Source organism: Astyanax mexicanus, chromosome 16 (assembly GCF_023375975.1).
Source record: "Astyanax mexicanus isolate ESR-SI-001 chromosome 16, AstMex3_surface, whole genome shotgun sequence".
Taxonomy (NCBI): domain Eukaryota; kingdom Metazoa; phylum Chordata; class Actinopteri; order Characiformes; family Acestrorhamphidae; genus Astyanax; species Astyanax mexicanus.
In genome coordinates this window covers 26,078,863-26,098,653 of record NC_064423.1, presented here as the reverse complement: position 1 = coordinate 26,098,653, position 19,791 = coordinate 26,078,863, and the positions used below count along the sequence as shown (strand labels likewise).

Here is a 19,791-nt window from a genome sequence, read left to right as displayed (position 1 = left end):
GTAATTTATACCAAATAATATTGTGCTTTCTAAGTATATCTGTTTAAAATTTTATCATGTATAAATATGTGGACATGTTACCAATATTAAGAGATGCACAACTAACTAACTAAAAAAAAAAAAAGAACTATGATAAAACGGAATAAGTAGAAGTAGAAAAATTTCTTAGGATAAGAAAAAAAAGTTAGGATACCCCCAGATTTATTACTTAAAATTAGAATCAGGTGTACCATACATTTGCTACAGATATACAGAACATCCCTACAGAAGGTCTATACATGTGCCTGAAACTGGAAATAGCTAGCTGACTTGATTTCCACACTTTCCCAGAATGTAGCTAGTGTAACAGTGAAGGTCTGTTTAATCAAATCACAAAGGCAACTATCTGTACCGGTATAGTTCACTGCTGGATATGAACATTTATTTGTATAGTCATTACCCATTAGCATTTTTTTTAGATTATTAAACTTTTATTAGACATGAGCGCACTCCTGCCTCAGATACTTGTCTGAGGAGGCAGTATTTAATTTGGTTTGCTCTTGATTGTTCAAGTGAGTGATGAGATTCGGAAGTTTAAAGAACAGGCCATTAATTATTATTTTTTTTTAATAAATTGTCTAGAGCACATTCACACACTTATTTACTCACACTCACACGTAAACGTTAAAATTGCTATGAAGTCCCCACAGTCAGTTACTTTTAGAAACATGGAAATGTATCATTATTTTCACGCCAAAACATTGATCTCTATTTTTGCTGTTGTTTTTTTTACATTGCATTAAAATTTAATGATGAAGAACGGACAGAAATGCTTTAAAATAAATGAAATAAAACTGGTTTTCACATTTAGCAACCACAACCACACAATCACTGGAAACAGCAGCTTAGCATCAGCTCCCTTTTAAACCGAGCACAGAAATAACAGTGCTTAAATAAATGTACAGCACATTTTAGTCTATAAATGGAAGAAAGGCTTGTAAACACTTGTGAATGCACAATTATGTAAACAGAAATATAGAATGTTTTGCATTATCTTAAAAAAGACTCTTTTAAAATGCAGTACAAAAATGACCTACAGAAACATTACAAACACTGATGTAGGATTCTAAGAGTAATATATATACATACATGCATACAGTGGTGCTTTAAATGTTGTGAACCCTTTAGTATTTTCTATTTATTCTGCATAATCGTGACCTACAATGTTATTAGATTTGATTTTTTTAAGGATTGATTACATAATCTAGGTGTTAAATGAAAACGGGAAACACTGGCCCTTTTTAGTCGATTATATCTATATGTCTTTCTTAGTGTGAAACAAAATAAAAATGGATTGTATATTTAGATTTATTCTAATTATTCTAATTTGCTGCTCAGAGAAACAGTTCTATAGAAAGCATTATTTCAGAAGTTTTATGATTTTTGCACATCACTGTACAGTATATTGTATGTACACATCATAGTCCTTAAAGTGGTTCGTAGCCGCCATGGCGATCGCGAGTCAACACAAAAATCAGCACACTGATGAGGATGAGACCCACTGCTACAGCACCCAGTATGATGGGGAGGATCCGCTTGTTGTAATCAGCCCAGCACTCTTCTCCTGCAATGACATTACACAGCAAATTCTTAGTGTGGCTGCTGATCAGAGAAATGTGGGACATATAGGCTGGAATTTTACTTATACCAAAGAAATCTCTTTTAAAAAAGTGCTTCAAATGGTCCTTTCATTGATATTATTTTAGACCCATATCACCCAACCTTATATAGGACATGTTTAGAGATATTCATCACTGGAATTTATCTGAAACCCACTAACCAGACAAAGAACATTCAAGTAGTTCTCCTCATATTGTCCTAACTACATTAGCTGTGAGTTTTGTCGATATTCTGACTCCTTTAAACAGCATAAGCTATTTTTTAGGGCTATTGTGTATTTGTGTTCTTGGAACTAAAAATCTACATACCTTTTCCAAATGTTCCATTGGGCAGGTTAAATGCTTGAATCTGCAAAGGGACAAGCTTAATCCTGAGACTTTCAGACAGAATAAGGTACGTCCCAGACTTGCATGTGAAACTCTGGTTACTGTTGACTGAGAAGAGCTTCTCATGGTCCATAACACCAGAATAGGTTTTGCCTAAGAAACAGAAAAATACTGTATTACCACCAGCAAAAATGATCCAGCAGCATGTATCTTTATTGCATTATAGTATACCCTAAATATTCTACTGTACATCATCTGTATTCTATATTGTGTTATGAATAATGGGTGTCCTATATTATATAGTAAGTAAAATATACAACTGAAATTTTAAACAATACTACAAAATGGTTGACACAGTATAGGGAACTATTTCTCTAATTAAAAGCAGTTCCAAATGCAGATTAACTCTAACTTCACTGGTTACATATTGAGGGTGTACTTACTTTTGCATGTCTTACATGAAGGCTTTGGCTCCAAGGAGGCTTTCAGCTCGCTAACATAGGAAACACTACCATCCTGCAAAAGCCATTGAAACAAAGCATGATCAAAATACCAGTGGAATCAGAACTCCTTTACCCTAGTACAACATCATAGTCTTAACTATGTTCTGCAGCGAGACAAAATAAAGAGGCTAGGCATTACAATGAGGGTCTAATGAGTTCTAAAACACATTTCTATTATTTATTTATTATTAAAAGTGGCCTATGCTAGGGGGGGCTCCGAGAAGTCCAGCGCTGCTACTATGACCAGGAGAGCGCTTGTTTGAATCCTGTTCATGTAGTTTGCCATCAGCAACCGGAGCCCCGAGAGAGTACAATTGGCCTTGCTCTCTCTGGGTGGGTAGATGGCACTCTCTCCCCACATCACTCCAAAGGGTGATGTCACTCAGCACAAGGTATCTGTGAGCTGATGTATCGGACCTGAGTCACTACATTTTCCTCAGAGTGCGCTCAAAATTAGAAATAAAATAAATAAAAAAGTGGCCTAGGCTGACTTTGTTTGTTTGGGCTTCCTTAGGATTGCAAAGGCTCAAGCTTAAGATGCATCATCAGCTATAACTGTAATACTGGAACCAGCTGAATCAAATTTCCAAGCTTCAATAATTCTCTGACTTCTTCAACCACATACTAACACTCGCCAATCATGATTACTTCTAAGCAGCTGTCTAAAGAGAAATAATATAAAAAAGATCTATAAGTAGTTAATGAGGTGTTTTCAGCCTGTGGTCTCAACAGTGTGAAATGTCAAAAATACTGCAGCGGTCAGGATGAGATCAAGAATATTCTCAGAGTATATTCTCAGAAAGAACCACTGTACCAAGTTATCATAGAAATTTAAGTCGGGAGGATGGTGCACTATTTTACTGTGCAGCATTGCTTGCACAAATATAATTCAAGGTGGTCTAAAACTGTGCCAGATTTCTGGGCATGAAACATTTCAGATATGTCGTGTTTTTTGGTCTTTCAGTGTGTACAGCCAACATGCTTGTGTGGGACTCACAGGATGGAACCCTTAATATCACATTGGTCCCATCTAGGCCCTATATGCATTACCCAACCCAGATGAGGCCCATGTCTAACCCATCCTGGACCCAGCACTGATCAACATATGGAGCCAACATGAAACCCATGATCAAAACTCAGCAGGGCTAAACATACTGGCCGCACATGTTCATGTTATCTGGGTGGGTTTTTGGTCTTCAGGTTCCTGATGTCAGAATGTTACAGACGTGAAGCTTTGGCACTAAGTTAGCGTACATTTCACTGTGTGTTTTTGTTTCCAAGAAAAGCTTTAGTTAAAGTGACTGGATGTGACTGTTAGCTAAAGTTATCTGCTGACCTGGTCAGTCTGGACTAATGTCCACGTCTGATCAGGTTTTAGTTAGGAAGTATTGATATACATAATCATCTGAGCTCATATAACGACGATAACTGAACTCACCCATGATGCATTACAACAGATTTGCTACCAGTGTGGTGGAAATTATTTACCTTGACGAAAGTGAAGGTCAGTTTTCCTCCATCAAAAACGAGTGAAAGAACGCACTTCACAGCTCCACAGGAACCTTCTGCCCTAGTGGATCGGGGGTCAATGTTGAAAAATGATTTCTTCTGCAAAATTAGAAAGAAAAAGTATATTTTGGGAACAGTGGATATTAATTACTTAATCATTTAAACAATTCATTAATGATACAAATCATCCATAGAAAAAGTAACTTACATTGATTGTATAACAATTGCAATATATATGTACATGGTAAACAACATAAAAAAGTGATGATAATGTTTCTTGCATAAGTCATAAATAAATAAATAAATAAGATTGTGAACACAAAAGTAGTGGTTTTTTTGGTCAAATTGTTTGTTTGACATGCCAAAAGTCTTGGAATAGGAGTTCATAAATCATTAAATCATGATCATGAAGCCGTGTCTCTTGTGTACAGCTTGCAACTGCAAGTACAGTTGTGAGGTGTTATCAGGTGAGTGAGGTTAAACACCCTACGTGTTAATTATCAGAGTTTGAGCGAGGCCTGATAGTGGGTGCCAGGTGGGTGGGAAATTTTATTTTTAAAGTCGTACAAGCATTTAACATTCTTCCATTCATCATTTTTCATTTACTGCATTGTGATATTGTATTGTGCAGGTCTAGTATTGGTTTCTTTATGATTTGTGTATGTAAGTGATACCAATCGATAAATGTTTCATATGGTGTAAGAAATTGGATTGTAATTTTAGATCATTGAATTTTTTTGTGTTTGGAGGTTTTAGGCAATTTTCTTCCTTTGGTTTTATAAATAAATATATATATTTAGTGGACAGTTATTTAGTACTGTTTGCTGTCTAAAGTTTACTGTCTCTTGTGTAAGTGTTGTCTTTTGTATGTATGTATGTGTTTGTATGCGTGTTTTAACTGCTCCCCTCAGTGAGGTGTGAACTAACTCAGCACCACAGAGTGTGTTCTCACCCTCTCTTTGTTAAACGCTGAGAGAGAGAGAAAACGAGCTTAAGTTTTAGTACACTTTACCTTGTTGTCTATCACTATAAACTCCACTCCCAGAGAGGCCCTTGCACACATTCCGGCCTGCGGGTCTACCAGGATGTATTTCCCAAGCACTGGAACGGATTCTTTGGGCTGGAGGATGGGCTTTTTGGAGACATTAAGTGAGGGGCTTTCTTCACTGGCAGAGTGGTCTGGAGGGGCCTTCCACAGCACAGGCTCCGTTACCTCAGACGCCTCAGAGACCAGAGTGTTTCCTGTGTGCACAGTGCAGTCGGGGGTTTAAAAGAATTGCACTGTGTTAATGCAGGCAGAACACACTGCTTACAGCAGAGCTCAGTTCTCAACACTATGCACACTGCCCAGGTGTCACAGGCTCATTTACGAAATTACAGAATAGATTATCTAATGTTATGAATCCAGTTAAATTACTTTATGTATGAATAGTTTATTTTTTTATTCTTAATTAACCAATAATTCATACTGGACAATGGAAAATCCACAATGACAAATCACTAAATAATGAATATTGTATACAAAATAGACAGTAGTACCTAATTAATTCTTTGTGGTTAGTAAATGATTCGAAGTGGGTACAGAGAAATTAATTGCGGGTACTGAATAATTCATAGTAGACATTTAATTATCTATATAATGAAAGAATTAATTCACACTTTGCTGAATGTTTCATGCATGTTATTGTAAATAGGAAGAACTGAATAATTCACAGTAGATACTAAGTAAATTCATGGTAAATACACAATCATTCATATGGGACACTGAATAATTTATTTTACTGTAGATTCTGAATGATTTTAATTAGATACTGAATAACTGATGATAAAAAAAAATCATAGTATCATAGTATAGATACTAAATTAATTATTGTAGATATTGAAACATCATAATGAATACAGAATAATTAATAATTCACCCTATCAACATGTTATTGTAAATGGTGGTTCTGAATAATTAATAGTAGACACTAAATAAATCATGGTGGATACAGAATAATTTATAGTGGATAAAGAATAACTCATAATTTAGCATAGTCAAATTACTAAAATAAATACAGCATGAAAGTTATTGTACAGGGGGAGTAAATATTCTGATTCTAACCTGCCTTCACTTTTTACTTTCAGTGTCTGTCCAGTTTAAATTAGGACACAATGAGAGTATTTACATGTATACCTCAATGCAACTAATAAAACCACTCATTCAAGCCTCTTCCACTGAAACTAGTGCTCTTTAGAGTTAGTGCTGTACCACACTGAATTACACATCATAAAATGTAGAAAATGAAACTCACCCAGGAAGAGCAGAGCAGACAGGATGAGATACTGCATGGCGGAGAGTCTTAAACCAGTCATCTTGAGAAACAGCTCTGTTTCTTGTGGGTTTTGAAAGAAACTGCAATGTATGATTTGTTCACAAGCTTTGTTACCCTAATCGTGTCTTCTTCCTTGGGAGGGGCTTTAAGTTGTGATGCCATCAGTTACTGCCCATATCCTCCCCACCTCAGCTGCAAAAAGCAAAGCTCTTTACATTGTGTGCATTATTTCCAGGTGAACAAATGCAACTGCAACAGTACAGACATTATCAAAATAAATCAAACCTACAAAACATAAAAAAGGTTTCATTACAAGACTGGCCATACGTAGAACAACATACCAATCACAGACTTTAATCTATTAGAACACAAGCCAACCAATCACAGACAAACTAATAAAAATAGCCTAGATTATCATAGGCAAACCAATTACAGGTTAACTAATCACTGGGTTACCAATCCCTGTCCAACTGTTTAAAGTCCAAATCATTATAGGCTAACCAATCACAAGTGTATCCCCAACCGACTAACCAGCCATTTATTAACTAATCATAGACTAATCAAACATAGGCTATTCAATAATATGGGCTGGCCAAACACAGGCTAACCAGTAATATGGGCTGACCAAACACAGGCCAACAATAATATGGGCTGGCCAAACACAGGCTAACCAAACATAGGCTAACCAATAATATGGACTAGCCATTAATATGCACTAACCACACATAAGCTAACCAAAACTAGTATAACCAATAATATGGACTGACCAAACATAGGCTAACGAATAATATGGACTGGCCAAACATAGGCTAACCAATCACAGACTAACCGAATACATGCTAGTCAATAATATGGCCTAATGTGGGGAACCATTCATAGGCTAACTTGAAATTTAGTAACTAGCTAGTTAAACAGCCACAGGCTAACCAAACACAGGTACATCACAGATTTGCCAGTCATAACATAGGGTAATCAGCCACAGTCTGGAAGACAAGAGGCTAAATACGTACACCTTTACAATTCTTAACAATTTTATGTGTTTCTGTGAGCTTCTCTACAACTCTCTGAACCACTTTGCTTACATCTGTTCTCTTTAATTATGCAGAGAATTTGAGATGTAATAATGCTGATTTACAGTTGCGTTGTAATACACTGCCAAGCCAAATGTAGTTGGCCATGGGACTGTCCGTTAGTATAATAGTATAGTACTGGTACCTGTGATTTCTGCTAGAGTCTCTTGTCCTGTAAGCTGCTAGTCTCAATAATTTACCAGTACACCCTTTCTGATGTTCACATCACCTTAACATGAGCATGCTGGCCAATGTTCCACCGCACTCACAAGAACTCACAGGTGTACAACTCGAGACCTTAAAACTAATACTGGTGTGAGTGTTCTCAAAAAGTCCCTTGAGGTAACACTTGATGATCAATTTACATACTGCTATCCCATGGCTACTGGGCTGTCAGTCTATGTCCACAAAACATCTAATAACAACAATCTGCATTTTAAGCTGATCATTTCTGCAGTGTTTTGGTCTAATGGCTGTGTTGAGTTCTTTATTGTACTCTTCTCAGCACAGCCAGGGCAAATCACAACAGTTGTGCCTCATATACGACCTCTAAAACAAGTTAAATATCAATAAACCTATATTCAAATTCAAAATACTCAATATTATTCAGGCCTACTCTGTAAAATGCATGTCGTTTTTGTACACAGTGTCAAAAATATCATTTCTGAGAAGAGTTGTGGCTCTGGTGCGATTTTGGAGAAGCAGCTCGGGGTCAAAGGACAAAGTGTGGCTTTAATTAAACAGTGGAGCGGCTGTGTTTACCCATCCAAAGTCTTTAGGAAGAGCTGGATTGTACTGCATTCTTTCCTCCACTGGAGATGGTTGCATACATGCTTATTTTTAATAGGTAAAATGCGTACAAAAAACGTTTTTTATGTTTTTCCAATATTGTGACCATTTGTGACTTTACAAAAATACTACCACATGTGAGCTGTTGAAAAAGATGATACTAGGAAGCATTATTAATAACATTGTAGTCTAGTACAGTACCTTTAGCTATTTAAACTATTCATGTATATGCTTCATCTCCTCTTTCTTCTTTTGGTCGATTACCAGAAAGAACAATTTTGATGCACTTTCCCAAAATCAGAAAAGGACAGAAAAAAATTAAAGGATTAAAGAAAAAACTGAAATCTATGAGCCCTTGCCTCTGCATCGGCCTATAAATGGATTTTCTTCCAGATAGAGATTAATTTTGAAATAAAGTACACCTTTAATATGTGACAGCATTCTGAATCCTCTGCAGTGGGAGGCACTATTGATTGAAAAAACACACACGTGGGCTGGAGAACTGAGTAAACATTTGCATTGCATTCAGTGGAAGACTGCATGCCTCGGTGCATTGACTCCGTTTATTCAGGCCGGGGGAGGCAGACAGAGTTTCTTTACCTATTTAACAGATAACGGTCAGTCAGTCACTACACAGAGAGAAACCAGTCCATAAGGGACAGTGCAGATCCTCTTCATTCCCCAGAAGCAGCTCCAGGAACGTCCATGTTGTGGGAATAATGAACAGAAACAGGATTTGCGTTCTTTTCGCCCTGACGTGGCTCTTCTACACGGGCTCACTAGGCCAGGGGGACACCAGGCTTCAGTGTGATGATAAATCTGTGCAGGACATCGTGGAACTGGCCCTTTTACAGCATAACAAGAACGTAACTGAAAGTAATCAACTGGCTCTGTATCAGATCGTGGAGGCTACAAAGGTCAGCTGTATTCTGCCTTAGAAGAACTGATTCCTTTTAATTGTAGAGTTGTGAGTTTAACATTTTATAGATGTCATTTCCAGTGGCATTTTAGTCCTTCTTTCAGAAAATCAAGATCCAGCTCTTTTTCTCCATCCTAGGCCAAGAATGAAACTGAGGAAACTGTATCCGTGCGATTCACAGCCAGGGAGTCTGACTGTCCAGCAGGTGGAGACAAGCTGTGGCATCAGTGTGACTACCTGCAGGACTCACTTAAAGTATGCATTTTAACCTTTCACACCTAATACTTATCTTAAATCATGTTTAAGTTAGGTTTCCATTTAATGTATTTTAAATTTACACAATTTAGCCCCTTTAGAATTTATCTGACATAGATTTTTCACTTGTTTTTAGATACATTAGCCTTGTAACTTGTAAAGTACAACCTTTTACAACTTTTTTCTTTAGTCTACATGTTTAAAACTTTGCAAATTAGATTTTTAAGTTTAAATATTAACACTAATAAGAGGAAGGGCATTATAGTCAAGTCTAGTATAGCACAATATTGTTATTTTTTATTTAAAAAAATATATTATCATAATTATATATTTTTTCATTCTGTAGCCACTCTATTACTGTAACACACAAGTCCTGGTCAAAGAAACAAATGAGATCACCTCACATGAATGTTCAGGTATGTTATGAATTAGTATTTTATGTAATAATGAGGTCATTGTTGGATGTTCTCCAACCATGAAACGTTGTGTTTATATTGAATTATATTAGGTTATACTGATTTATGCCGTTTTAACCCTACCTCACTATTTCTGAAACAAAATGCTTTAGACTAAAAATTTAATTGATTTAAAATAAGCAAATTGTCTAAATACACATCTTTACTCTAACAACTTTACAAACAGATTTGCTTGTATCAATGTGTAAATAAAATTACATTTTGATTTACACAGAACAATTAAGCTCTATATCAGTAAATTCTTCTATTACTAAAATATGTTTTAACCCCAATCATTAATATTTGATGTTATGTTATATTTATTTATTTAATAGTCTTTCCCACTTCTCTAATAATATTATCCTCACGCAGTGGATCCACCTATAGTGCCTGTTGAGCGTCCCCCGTGTTTGGGTTGCCCCATAAAGATTGATGTGGAGAGCGAGGATCTGAGAGAATCTCTGAGTTATTCTCTCGCCAAAGCCAACCTGATGCACAACCACCAGCACTTCTTCGTCCTCAACTCTGTCGGCTCTGCAACAAAGCAGGCAAGTCATTTTCACATCAGATGTTCTGTCTGAACTAGTCAAACTTTTACTCATGCTAAAACCATCCAATTAAAAGAAATGTTGTCGATTTTTTGTCCATTTTTGTCGATTTTTAGTTTACTTCATAATTTGAACAGACAAACTGTCTCTTACACTGTGCCAAAATTTCTTGATGAACGGACCAATAGAAACGTATTACCTGGAATATACTCGTTTTACAAAGATATGAATTCAAATTTCACCTGCAACATGTTTCCGTCTAATTCAATTCAGTAGTCACTACTATGAATTCACAGGTTGTAAATTGCTTTTAATTAAAAGAAGAATTAACCTAAAAGTAAATATTACTATTATATGTGCTGAAAAGACAATTATTACACTTTCAAACTGACCTAGTAAAAGGTATACATGTTATAATTGGAGCTTAAACTAAAGCTTATATAAGCTTATATTAAAGCATAAACTACTTTTGCATTCTTAAAATTGTCTCAAAAAATGTATACAGATAATTCAGTAATACTTTATAGTAGAAGTAAAACTGTGTCTTTATAGTGAAAACTCGAATTGTACCTAATAATAAATAAAAATAATAAATAATTACATATGGTGCTAAACAGTTATATTTCTACATAAAAAAAAATTATACTTAACATTTTACATGAGCAGAACAAATGGGTACACATTTGGGTCAGTTTCCTGGAAAAACGTTAAGCCTTGTCATTTCAATGAAAAAAAAAATCATCCAAAATGCTGGCCATTTACATATGACATTCAGTAAAAATATTTTTAATAGTTCTTATCAAAAAAATTTAAAAAGCTAAATCATTCACTGAACAGCTGTGAAAACTATAACATTTTAATATTATTTAAAATTAGTTTGAGCGTCATTATTTTAAAAGATTATTTTTTATAGCCTGCAATTGCCTCACTGTGTACACAGTTTGGAACAAGTTTACTGTAAAGAGTGTGTTTGAGTGTGTGTTTGTTTTTCCAGGTCATTGCTGGATTCAGGTACCGTTTGCGGTTTGACATGCAAAAGAGTAACTGCACCAAATCAGAATTTAAAGAAGTTACTGAGGAATGTCATCCTGATGAGGAGAAGGTGAGACTGGAAAGATATTAAAATTAAATAATAAACCACGTGGACAAAAGTATTGGTACACCTGCTCACTCTGTGTTTCTTTTCAATCTTAGAGCATAACAAAAAGTTGGAGTAACTGTCTCTACCGTCCAGGGAAGACGTTTTACTAGACCTTAAAGCCTTACTGTGATGATTTTAATGGCATTCAGGAACTACAGTGTTTGTGAGATTGGAAATCATCCTTAACTCACTAACTCATCCCAATAGTCCCCCAGCATTCCAGAAAACACAGTTCTACTGCTCTAAAGATAAAAAACTACAGGGCTTTTTTGCCTGGCAACAAGGCATAATGGCATAATGGCAATAGGTTTATGTTGATCAGCTCCAAAGATTCATTTTCTACAATACTGTCAAAACTTCTTTTCAGAGACTAAACAAGCTACGTGTGTGCATTTGCACATCTGTGTCAGCAATGCTTGCAACTTAAAGTAGCCAAATGCATTCCCATCAGTAGGGGTGTCCACAAATATTAAGAGATGTATTTGCATTTAAAAGTCTTTGCATGTTATCTTTTATTCTTACACATTAAAGCTGATGTCCATAAGTTTTGCAATTTAGAGCCCTCTCTGGTGAGAATGGGTAACTGCACCAAGCATGTGGAAGAATCAATTTAAACTGGGCGGGTGTGATGCGGTCTCCTTTCAGAGTGGATGAGTCCGATTCCAGGTTATGTTCAGTCACAGAGAGAGAGAGAGAGAGCTCAGACAGAAACTTCACTTCTTCGTTTCTTTGTTTTTACTGTGAGTGAATGAGCTACTGAGCTCTGAGTTTCCCCTTCTGAAGTCTCCATTGCTCCACCTGCTGCTTGCGTTCGGTAAAGCCGAGATGGATCCTCTTTTAGAGGCTGTACGTGTGACATAAGTATGTAAAGACGCGTGACATGGCCAGAAGAACTCACTCAAAAAGCGACCCGACACCCCAGTTTTTAGGGATGGTCGTTCCAGCACACTGGGTACCATTAAAATCTTTTCAAATATTTTTTTTTTGTATTTTCTTTAGCTCTTCATCAACTGCAACTCCACTGTTGATGTAGCTCCATGGAGGCACGAGATGCCAGAGACGAATGTGCAGTGTGGATCAGGACCTTTACCCCCAACGGTGAGGCTTTTTGGTCTGCTTTTAAACTCTCATACAATTAGTTGTAAAAACATAATTTTGTATAAATAAATATACATTTCTCAGTTTTTGCTTCCTTACACCCAAATATGGTACATTTTCTGGGGCCATAAGGGTAATGTAGTTAACAGCCTTGAGTAGTGTCCCCCATTAGAGCATAGGATTTAAGCATGTAAAAATGTATTTGATAATTTTGTTTATTTGTACATAAATAAATAAATAAATAAATAAATGTATGCATATAACAAGTTAGCATTGTTAGAGATAGCATTTGTTAACAACACATTTGAACACCATGGAAACATGTCTACAGAAATACATTGAGAAACAGTTAATGAGATACAAACTGCAGCTATAATACTATTGACTTTACTGCTGTTGATCTTGAATTCTGAATATAGGGTTTTGTAAAGTGGTTCTTAGTATATTTTGTCATCCAAGATAAAGCTTAATTGTGTTTATAATTAATATATAGCTAGCTATGTATGTATACAATTCAGAAAATTAACCAAATCCAGGTTATTTAACAAATGTAGTCAGCCAAGACACACTACAAGATTAATGGAGCTAACAATTTATAAACCAATTAGCACAGCAACATCTAAAACAGTCTGAAGTTGTTCCGTAATCTCATACAGTCTTATTTATGTGGTTTCTGACACTGTCTTACACATACACACATTTCAGGGATTTTCTGTAAGGAGACGTCCTCCTGGCTGGTCTCCTCTGAGGAACATCCACAACTTTGCAGTCGTGACTCCAGTTAAGCCACCAAAGAAGGACGAATCCTCAGAGGAATGCCCAGAAGGCAAAGCTCCCGCCGTGGTTGTTAAAGAAGGCCAAGATAAACCTCCACGTCCAGTTCCCCCACCAAAACCCCGCCAGGAGCCCACAGCCGCCCCTACGCCTCCTCCTTCCTGCCCCAGCAAACCCTGGAAGGAGTTCAACCCAGTCATTGCCACCAGCCCTCCTCCTCCCTCAAACAACACAGAGTCAGTGTAATAAACACAGAATCTGCAGGTGGTTAACAGTCCAATGTCAGATGCATTCTTTTATGGAGTAGTGAATAAAGTATTGTCATTTCCTTTAACATTTTAAACATAATATTACCACAGTGACAGGTGGTAGTTATTAAGTTTGTCTAAATAAAAATTCATACACTCAACTCATTCAGATTCTGGAGACTCGGCACATGTAGATATGTAATCCTCAAATAAAACCATTTTAAATGCCTAAACCAACCTATTTTTTGTAGATTATCTGTGGTTTATTAAACTGAGATGTTGTACTTTTTCCCTCAAATAGTCCTTTAAATTTTCTAGTAGAGGTGGTAGAAGAATGTGTTCCACTACATTGTGAAACCCCCCACTATTGACTTTAATGAGAAATCATTTGTCAAAAAAGATAAAATGGAAATAAAGTGTGTTTTGATGAGTTTTACATTACATGGGGAAATAAAACTAGATCTCACCTATTTACAGTGGATAAGAGAATTTAGATGCTGCACTAAACAAACACATAATCACTTACTGAGAGCAAAAAACATCTAAAATGTCTCCCGATATAAATTGAGAAGCATGTGTCAGATAACCAACAGGTTTGACTGATTTTCTTTCAAGTAGCTGATCAATCAAGTTCATTAGATTTTTCGAGTCGAGTAACTAGTAGTGTCAGGTATGGATCAGGTTAAGATCATCGCAACTGGTGTCATTAGATCCAGCTTAGTGGGCCTAGCTCATTGCTTCACTATTTAAGCACTGACTCTACAATTGCTGAACACTATAAGGCATACTCTATATACTAATCTTAATATTATGGGTTTGGTATGTAACTGTATGACATGCTAAAACAGGTGGACAAAATTTGTATGTAACTTGAAATGTACACTCAGTTATAAAAGCCCATTCTGCCATCTAAATAGACGAATAAAAGGATCCAGCACATATTTTTCTCATAATTAAGTTAATTATCTTGTTGTTTTGAGACACTAAGTCATTATTGTGATGTGCTCTCATTATTTTGTGATACAACGTTGTTATTTTGACATGCTATCTCATGTTACCTCGTTAAATTTGGATACAAAGTCATTATATTGAGATGCTATCTTATTACAATGAGAAGTCATTATTTTAAGATACTAAGTTGTTATTTTGAGATACTGTGATTATAAAGAGATACTAAGTTGTAATTTGAGATACTCTGATTATACTGAGATACTAAATTGTAATTTTACGATACTAAGTCAGCAAAAAAACATCTGTAAATACCTACCTACTATCTTAAAATAAGGCAATGTACTTAATAATGAGAAAAAAATCGTGTCTATTTTAAGTGGAGTGAAGTTGGAGTAAGCATGGAATAAAGTAGAAAAGAGACCATAGCTACCTGACAGAACTGTAAATGTAATAATCAAGGCTCGGGGCACAAAAACAGGTATAAGAGAAGAACTGATGCATGAAATTAATTTGTACACTGAACATACACACACAGACAGCCTATAATATGTTTTAATATATAACAGAATACTTCAGATTACATGACTTTTCCTAATATTGAATTTCACGCTGGCACCACGAGGTGAACTGCCGGTAATGAAACCAATCTGTTTCACCGCACAGAAATAAAACTTACAGGAAATGTTGGAGCCGTGCTGCAGTCAGTTAAACAAGCAGAGCTTAAAATTGAAAGGCCAAATTTGAGGCTTACAGGTCAGTGAGGTTAGTGTAGTTTTACCTCTATTGTTAAATCCAGTGGCTAAAAGAAGATGAGTGAAAGGTGTGAAGGTGAAGGTGTGTGGTCTGTTAAAGGCCTCTAGCTGACTGTTTGGCCTGCAGACGGATGTGCACAGATGAGTTCATGACCTCTCCGTGTCTATCTAACCCAGTTCTGGACCTTCTCATGAATGTATTAGTGAATTGATGTCACAGTCGGGTCTATAAAAGCTGAAGAGGGACATTTTCACTCAAAGTTACACTTCGACTTCACCACCTACGGTTACCGAGACAAACCAGAGTCCTGGACACCATGCTGAGCGAGCGCCTGCTGCTGCTAACGTTGACCTGCTCCATCCTGGTGTGGTGTGTTAACTGTGATGATTTAGTGGAGGTGCGCTCTGCAGAGGAGGAGAAAGAGCTGGTAAGATCTCTGTTTGCTCTGTTTAATTTAATGCAGAAAAACTGGAAGTTAATGGAAGTTAATTAATTAGAGGTTAATGGCTTGAGGCTGTTTTATTCAAACTGGAGGGATTGTCCTTCTGGTGGAATAGGCTGGAACTGCAGGGGGTGCACAAATGATGCCTGAACTGTTTTATATATTGCAAGGGCCCCTTGTCACTTCCTACCAGAGCCCACACCTAGGCCTATAACAATAACCACATTTTTGTCATTTTTGTTCCAAAATGTATAAAATAAGGTATATTAGCATTTTTTTTATATACATGGAATATAGTTCAAGTACGTTACAAATACAGCCTGGAAAAAAATAAGAGACCACTTAAAATGATGAGTTTTTTAAATTTTACTAAATTGAAAACCTCTGCAATATAATCAAAAGAAAGATGTATGATCACAAGCCATCAAACCAAGCTGAACTGCTTGAATTTTTGGCAAACATTTATACAAAAGCAGTGTGTAAGATTGGTGGAGGAGAACATGCGGAGATGCATGAAAACTGTAATTAAAAACCAGGGTTATTCCACCAAATATCGATTTCTGAACTCTAAAAGCTGAATTTTAATGTGTTTTCTTTGCATTATTTGAGATCTGAAAGCTCTGCTTTTTTGTTATTTCAGCCATTTCGCAATTTTTTTTTTTCTGCAAATAAATGCCCTAAATGACTATTTTTAATTGGAATTTGGGAAAAATGTTTATAGAATAAAACAACAATGTTCATTTTACTCAAACATACACCTATAAAATCAAAGAAACTGATTCAGAAAATGAAGTGGTCTCTTATTTTTTTCAGAGCTTTGTATTTTACAATAAAATTGTTTTTTCAAACAGCTGCAGTATTTTAGGGCAAATGTCTTTTTTAAAAATATTAACATTGATTTACAATAATTTAAAATGCATTCAAAGTCATTAAAAAATATATGTACAATTATTTTAAAAAATAAACATGGAAAAACATTATACGTTTTTCAGGAAATACAAAAAAACAGTTATTGCTATGGCTTTTTAAAAAATGAGTAATGGTTTAAGAGGATAGTTTGTTATACAGTCGAGCAGTAGTACCAACTAGAAACAATCCTGATTCAAAAGTAAAAAATATATCTACTGATTGAAAATATGGAAAAGTTAGCTTTTAACATTTTAACAGCCAGAAACTTCTAGAGCATTTCTAGCGAACTAGCTTTATTCACTTAGCTATTTTGCTGATTAAAATGTAAAAAACGGAATAAAACTCAATAATTAGACAATACGTATAGCCCCAACAGTAAAATAAATGAACTTTATATTATAGTAAAAATCTCATCTCTTACCGATTGAGGATGAGCCCTTGAATAGTGGAATTTACTTTCAGTGAAGGTAACCCCCATCTTGGAAAGCTATTAAAGTTGCCAAAGTCACATTTTATATATAATTAATTTAAAATGAATTAGCTTAAGTTTACACTCTCAAAGACCATTATTCAAAAGGAAAACCTGAGGGTGTGAGAGATTTTATCACAGGTGGCCATGCAGCATCACGAAAAAAAAAGAAGACTTTTGTTATAGGAAGGTGACGATATCCTAAATAGATAAAAAATAAATTAAATATCTGTCTTAAAACAAGGTCTACATACCAACATACTCACATGAATAAACTATTCTCAAAAAAATAAATAAAAATAAAAATGTTTTAATGTTTTACAGATTGATGCTTTACAGGAAGTCCTTAAAAAACTGAGGAATAAACAAATTCCATCCACCGAAAAGAGGCTGGGCTGGGTGCATTCAGTAAGTTTCATTTGTAAATAATGATGTTATATAATCTTTGCATATCTTGAGGCACCGTGTGTGATTAAAGTATATAGCAGCTTTTCTTCATAGAATAAAGATTCCAGCATAGTTAGCTGATTTTCCTGCGCTAACAGACGTATTAAACCTGGCAATTAAGAGATTAAACAATTTAATCAGGTGTTTGAAAAGAAAAAGCAAAAACTGTGCAGAAATACAGCCTACAGAACTAGATTTGCCCAGCCACCTTTAACATGTCTGAACTAGCATTAGAAGTTTTTATAAGAAAAAATGCAAAGATTCCCGAGATTTTTTCTGTACAGTTTTTGGACAGAACACATCCAGAATAAGTTTATTGCAGAAAAAAACACAGACTTACATGTTTATATTATATTTTAGTGGTGCTGAGAGAAACAATATATTAAATATTACACAAGTATAAAAAAAAAACTATCAAAAGCCTCCAATGAACCTATCTTTTCTGAAATAGAAACATTTAGTGCAATAACTCTGCTTTTTTAATAAATCTGATAATTTTAATCAATGAAATTTCTCTTTAGGTTCTCCTGGATAAGAGCATGTGAAAGATTCTGTAAGAGAAAATGTATTAAACTGTATTAAATGTATTAAAACCTGTTTCTGCAGTGTGAAGTCGGAGAGCAGTGTGCCATCCGTAAAGGTGCTCGCTTTGGAAAGGTGTGCACCTGTCCTGAAGGAACCGCATGCAGCTTCTCAGCTCTGCAGTGTTTTTGAGATGGTGGAGGACTTTTGACACAATGTAGATATTCATAAATAAATGCATTTTATACATACATGCAGTCTTTAGTTAATTCTTTGGGGATTGGTGGGTTGAGATGGTACTGTAGGGTAATTTACCACAGCATGACTTGTTGGATTTTCTCGGATGTGAGAAATCCCAGAACATGAAAAGATGACCAATGAGTCAGAGCTTAGAATTTAAAATATATTAAAGTTTACTGGAAAAATAGTTTCAGCATTACAGATATGCATAAAAGGAACAAAAATTAATTAATATATATTAGAAAAGAGTAAAAGTACATCAACGAGTCAACAGAGTGTAATAAAATCTCAATAGAGATTTAAGAGAAAGAGATAGAGAGAGAGAGAAAAAGAGAGAAAGAACGAGAGAAAGGTTCTTGTCATGGTGTTGTTCAGCTCTGTGTCCTTCATGAACACAGCAAACAGTCCTTGTGTTTTTTCAAACAATCCTTAAGTGTCCTAAAGTCTGTGAGAAGATGAAACAGAGGAAAAGAGTGGATGGAAAGATCTTCTGGTCTGTGTACGACTTTACGCCGTGTAGAACAGGCATGCGCTGGGTATCTGAGGAGAGGTTCCCAGCACTTCAGATAGCTTGTTGTCTCCTAACGCATATGCACTGGTCCCAGAACAGCAGAACAGCAGTGAAGCTTCTCTTCCACTCAGGGTCACGTTCTCCTCACAGCTCTTACTGTTGATGAAAACACTCTGACCTTCCTGATTCCTGAAAAAGTACAAACAACCTCCAAAGCCTTGTCATTGTGACAGTTAAAAAGAGAGCAAAGTTCATAAGGTTATTAAGTGAACAGTAAAAATAATAACTGTATATATACACATGTATAAAACAATGAAGAGTAAGAGTGTGAAGGTGTGGTTATCTCCAATCACACCCTTCAGTACCAAGCATGAAGATTTATAAATCATGTGACGAGTGTCTCCGAACACCTTGCGTCCTCCTCATTCTTCTTCTGCTGCTGGAGGTGTGAACCTCTGCCTAACAGGGGTTTTGAGGTATTCCAATGGCTGTGTAAAGCCCTATCTGGATGGGATTAGTTTCTCCGGGGGATTTCTATGAAAAGCTTACACTTCTACTTCGTGATAAAACTCTTGCATCTGGACTGCATTTGGAAAATCAGGAGGACCAGTGAGTTTTTTTGGCTTTCTTGGTCACGTGACAATGTTAATAGCTCCTCTATTTCCACTGCTGTTGAATTTACATGGATCTCCGTGAAAATGCACACCCAAAGTGTAATTGTGCGTAGCAGTGAACAAATAGCTATTTTATTAAACGCGAGGCAAAAAAACTCTAAAATTACCGGAGGACTACGGAGTTCAGTGAAAAACAGGAGGCACTTCTACCTGTAATTTTCTCAGAGGATGTAATTTTCTGAGGTCGTTCAGGACAGGAATAAAATCACAGGACCCCCCCCTATAAAAGAGAAAATTACCCCGGGACCAGATAGGGCTTTAATT

General features: G+C 35.9%; 3 protein-coding genes across 3 annotated transcripts; 2 read left to right on the top strand and 1 right to left on the bottom strand.

Annotated features, from left to right (window-relative positions):
• Nucleotides 1–1,399: 1,399 nt before the first annotated feature.
• Nucleotides 1,400–6,667, bottom strand: LOC103044869 (lysosome-associated membrane glycoprotein 3). The gene is made up of 6 exons (XM_007256786.4): nt 6,292–6,667; nt 5,010–5,239; nt 3,977–4,096; nt 2,429–2,501; nt 1,968–2,138; nt 1,400–1,603 (listed from the first exon to the last, which is right to left on the bottom strand). Exons 1-6 carry the CDS (start codon nt 6,350–6,352, stop codon nt 1,467–1,469), a joined length of 792 nt encoding a protein of 263 aa, XP_007256848.3. The 5' UTR covers nt 6,353–6,667; the 3' UTR covers nt 1,400–1,466.
• Nucleotides 6,668–8,733: 2,066 nt separating this feature from the next.
• kng1 (kininogen 1) lies at nt 8,734–13,846 on the top strand. The gene is made up of 7 exons (XM_007256787.4): nt 8,734–9,088; nt 9,229–9,345; nt 9,692–9,761; nt 10,173–10,348; nt 11,343–11,450; nt 12,489–12,587; nt 13,293–13,846. The coding sequence occupies exons 1-7, from the start codon at nt 8,891–8,893 to the stop codon at nt 13,605–13,607; spliced, it is 1,083 nt and encodes a 360-aa protein (XP_007256849.3). The 5' UTR covers nt 8,734–8,890; the 3' UTR covers nt 13,608–13,846.
• Nucleotides 13,847–14,883: 1,037 nt separating this feature from the next.
• On the top strand, nt 14,884–18,351 carry cart1 (cocaine- and amphetamine-regulated transcript 1). Its single transcript, XM_007256801.3, has 3 exons — nt 14,884–15,740; nt 17,458–17,541; nt 18,187–18,351. Exons 1-3 carry the CDS (start codon nt 15,630–15,632, stop codon nt 18,292–18,294), a joined length of 303 nt encoding a protein of 100 aa, XP_007256863.1. The 5' UTR covers nt 14,884–15,629; the 3' UTR covers nt 18,295–18,351.
• The last annotated feature ends 1,440 nt before the right edge of the window (nt 18,352–19,791 follow it).

Excerpts from the sequence above, each read along its gene's own strand:
- kng1 (XM_007256787.4), top strand. The coding sequence starts at position 8,891 with ATGAACAGAAACAGGATTTGCGTTCTTTTCGCCCTGACGTGGCTCTTC. Across the intron at positions 11,451-12,488 it reads GTCATCCTGATGAGGAGAAG|CTCTTCATCAACTGCAACTC; the intron begins GTGAGACTGGAA and ends TATTTTCTTTAG. Across the intron at positions 12,588-13,292 it reads CAGGACCTTTACCCCCAACG|GGATTTTCTGTAAGGAGACG; the intron begins GTGAGGCTTTTT and ends CACACATTTCAG.
- cart1 (XM_007256801.3), top strand. The coding sequence starts at position 15,630 with ATGCTGAGCGAGCGCCTGCTGCTGCTAACGTTGACCTGCTCCATCCTG. Across the intron at positions 15,741-17,457 it reads CAGAGGAGGAGAAAGAGCTG|ATTGATGCTTTACAGGAAGT; the intron begins GTAAGATCTCTG and ends AATGTTTTACAG. Across the intron at positions 17,542-18,186 it reads GGCTGGGCTGGGTGCATTCA|TGTGAAGTCGGAGAGCAGTG; the intron begins GTAAGTTTCATT and ends CTGTTTCTGCAG.
- LOC103044869 (XM_007256786.4), bottom strand. The coding sequence starts at position 6,352 with ATGACTGGTTTAAGACTCTCCGCCATGCAGTATCTCATCCTGTCTGCT. Across the intron at positions 4,097-5,009 it reads TTATAGTGATAGACAACAAG|AAGAAATCATTTTTCAACAT; the intron begins GTAAAGTGTACT and ends CTAATTTTGCAG. Across the intron at positions 1,604-1,967 it reads CAATGGAACATTTGGAAAAG|GAGAAGAGTGCTGGGCTGAT; the intron begins GTATGTAGATTT and ends ATGTCATTGCAG.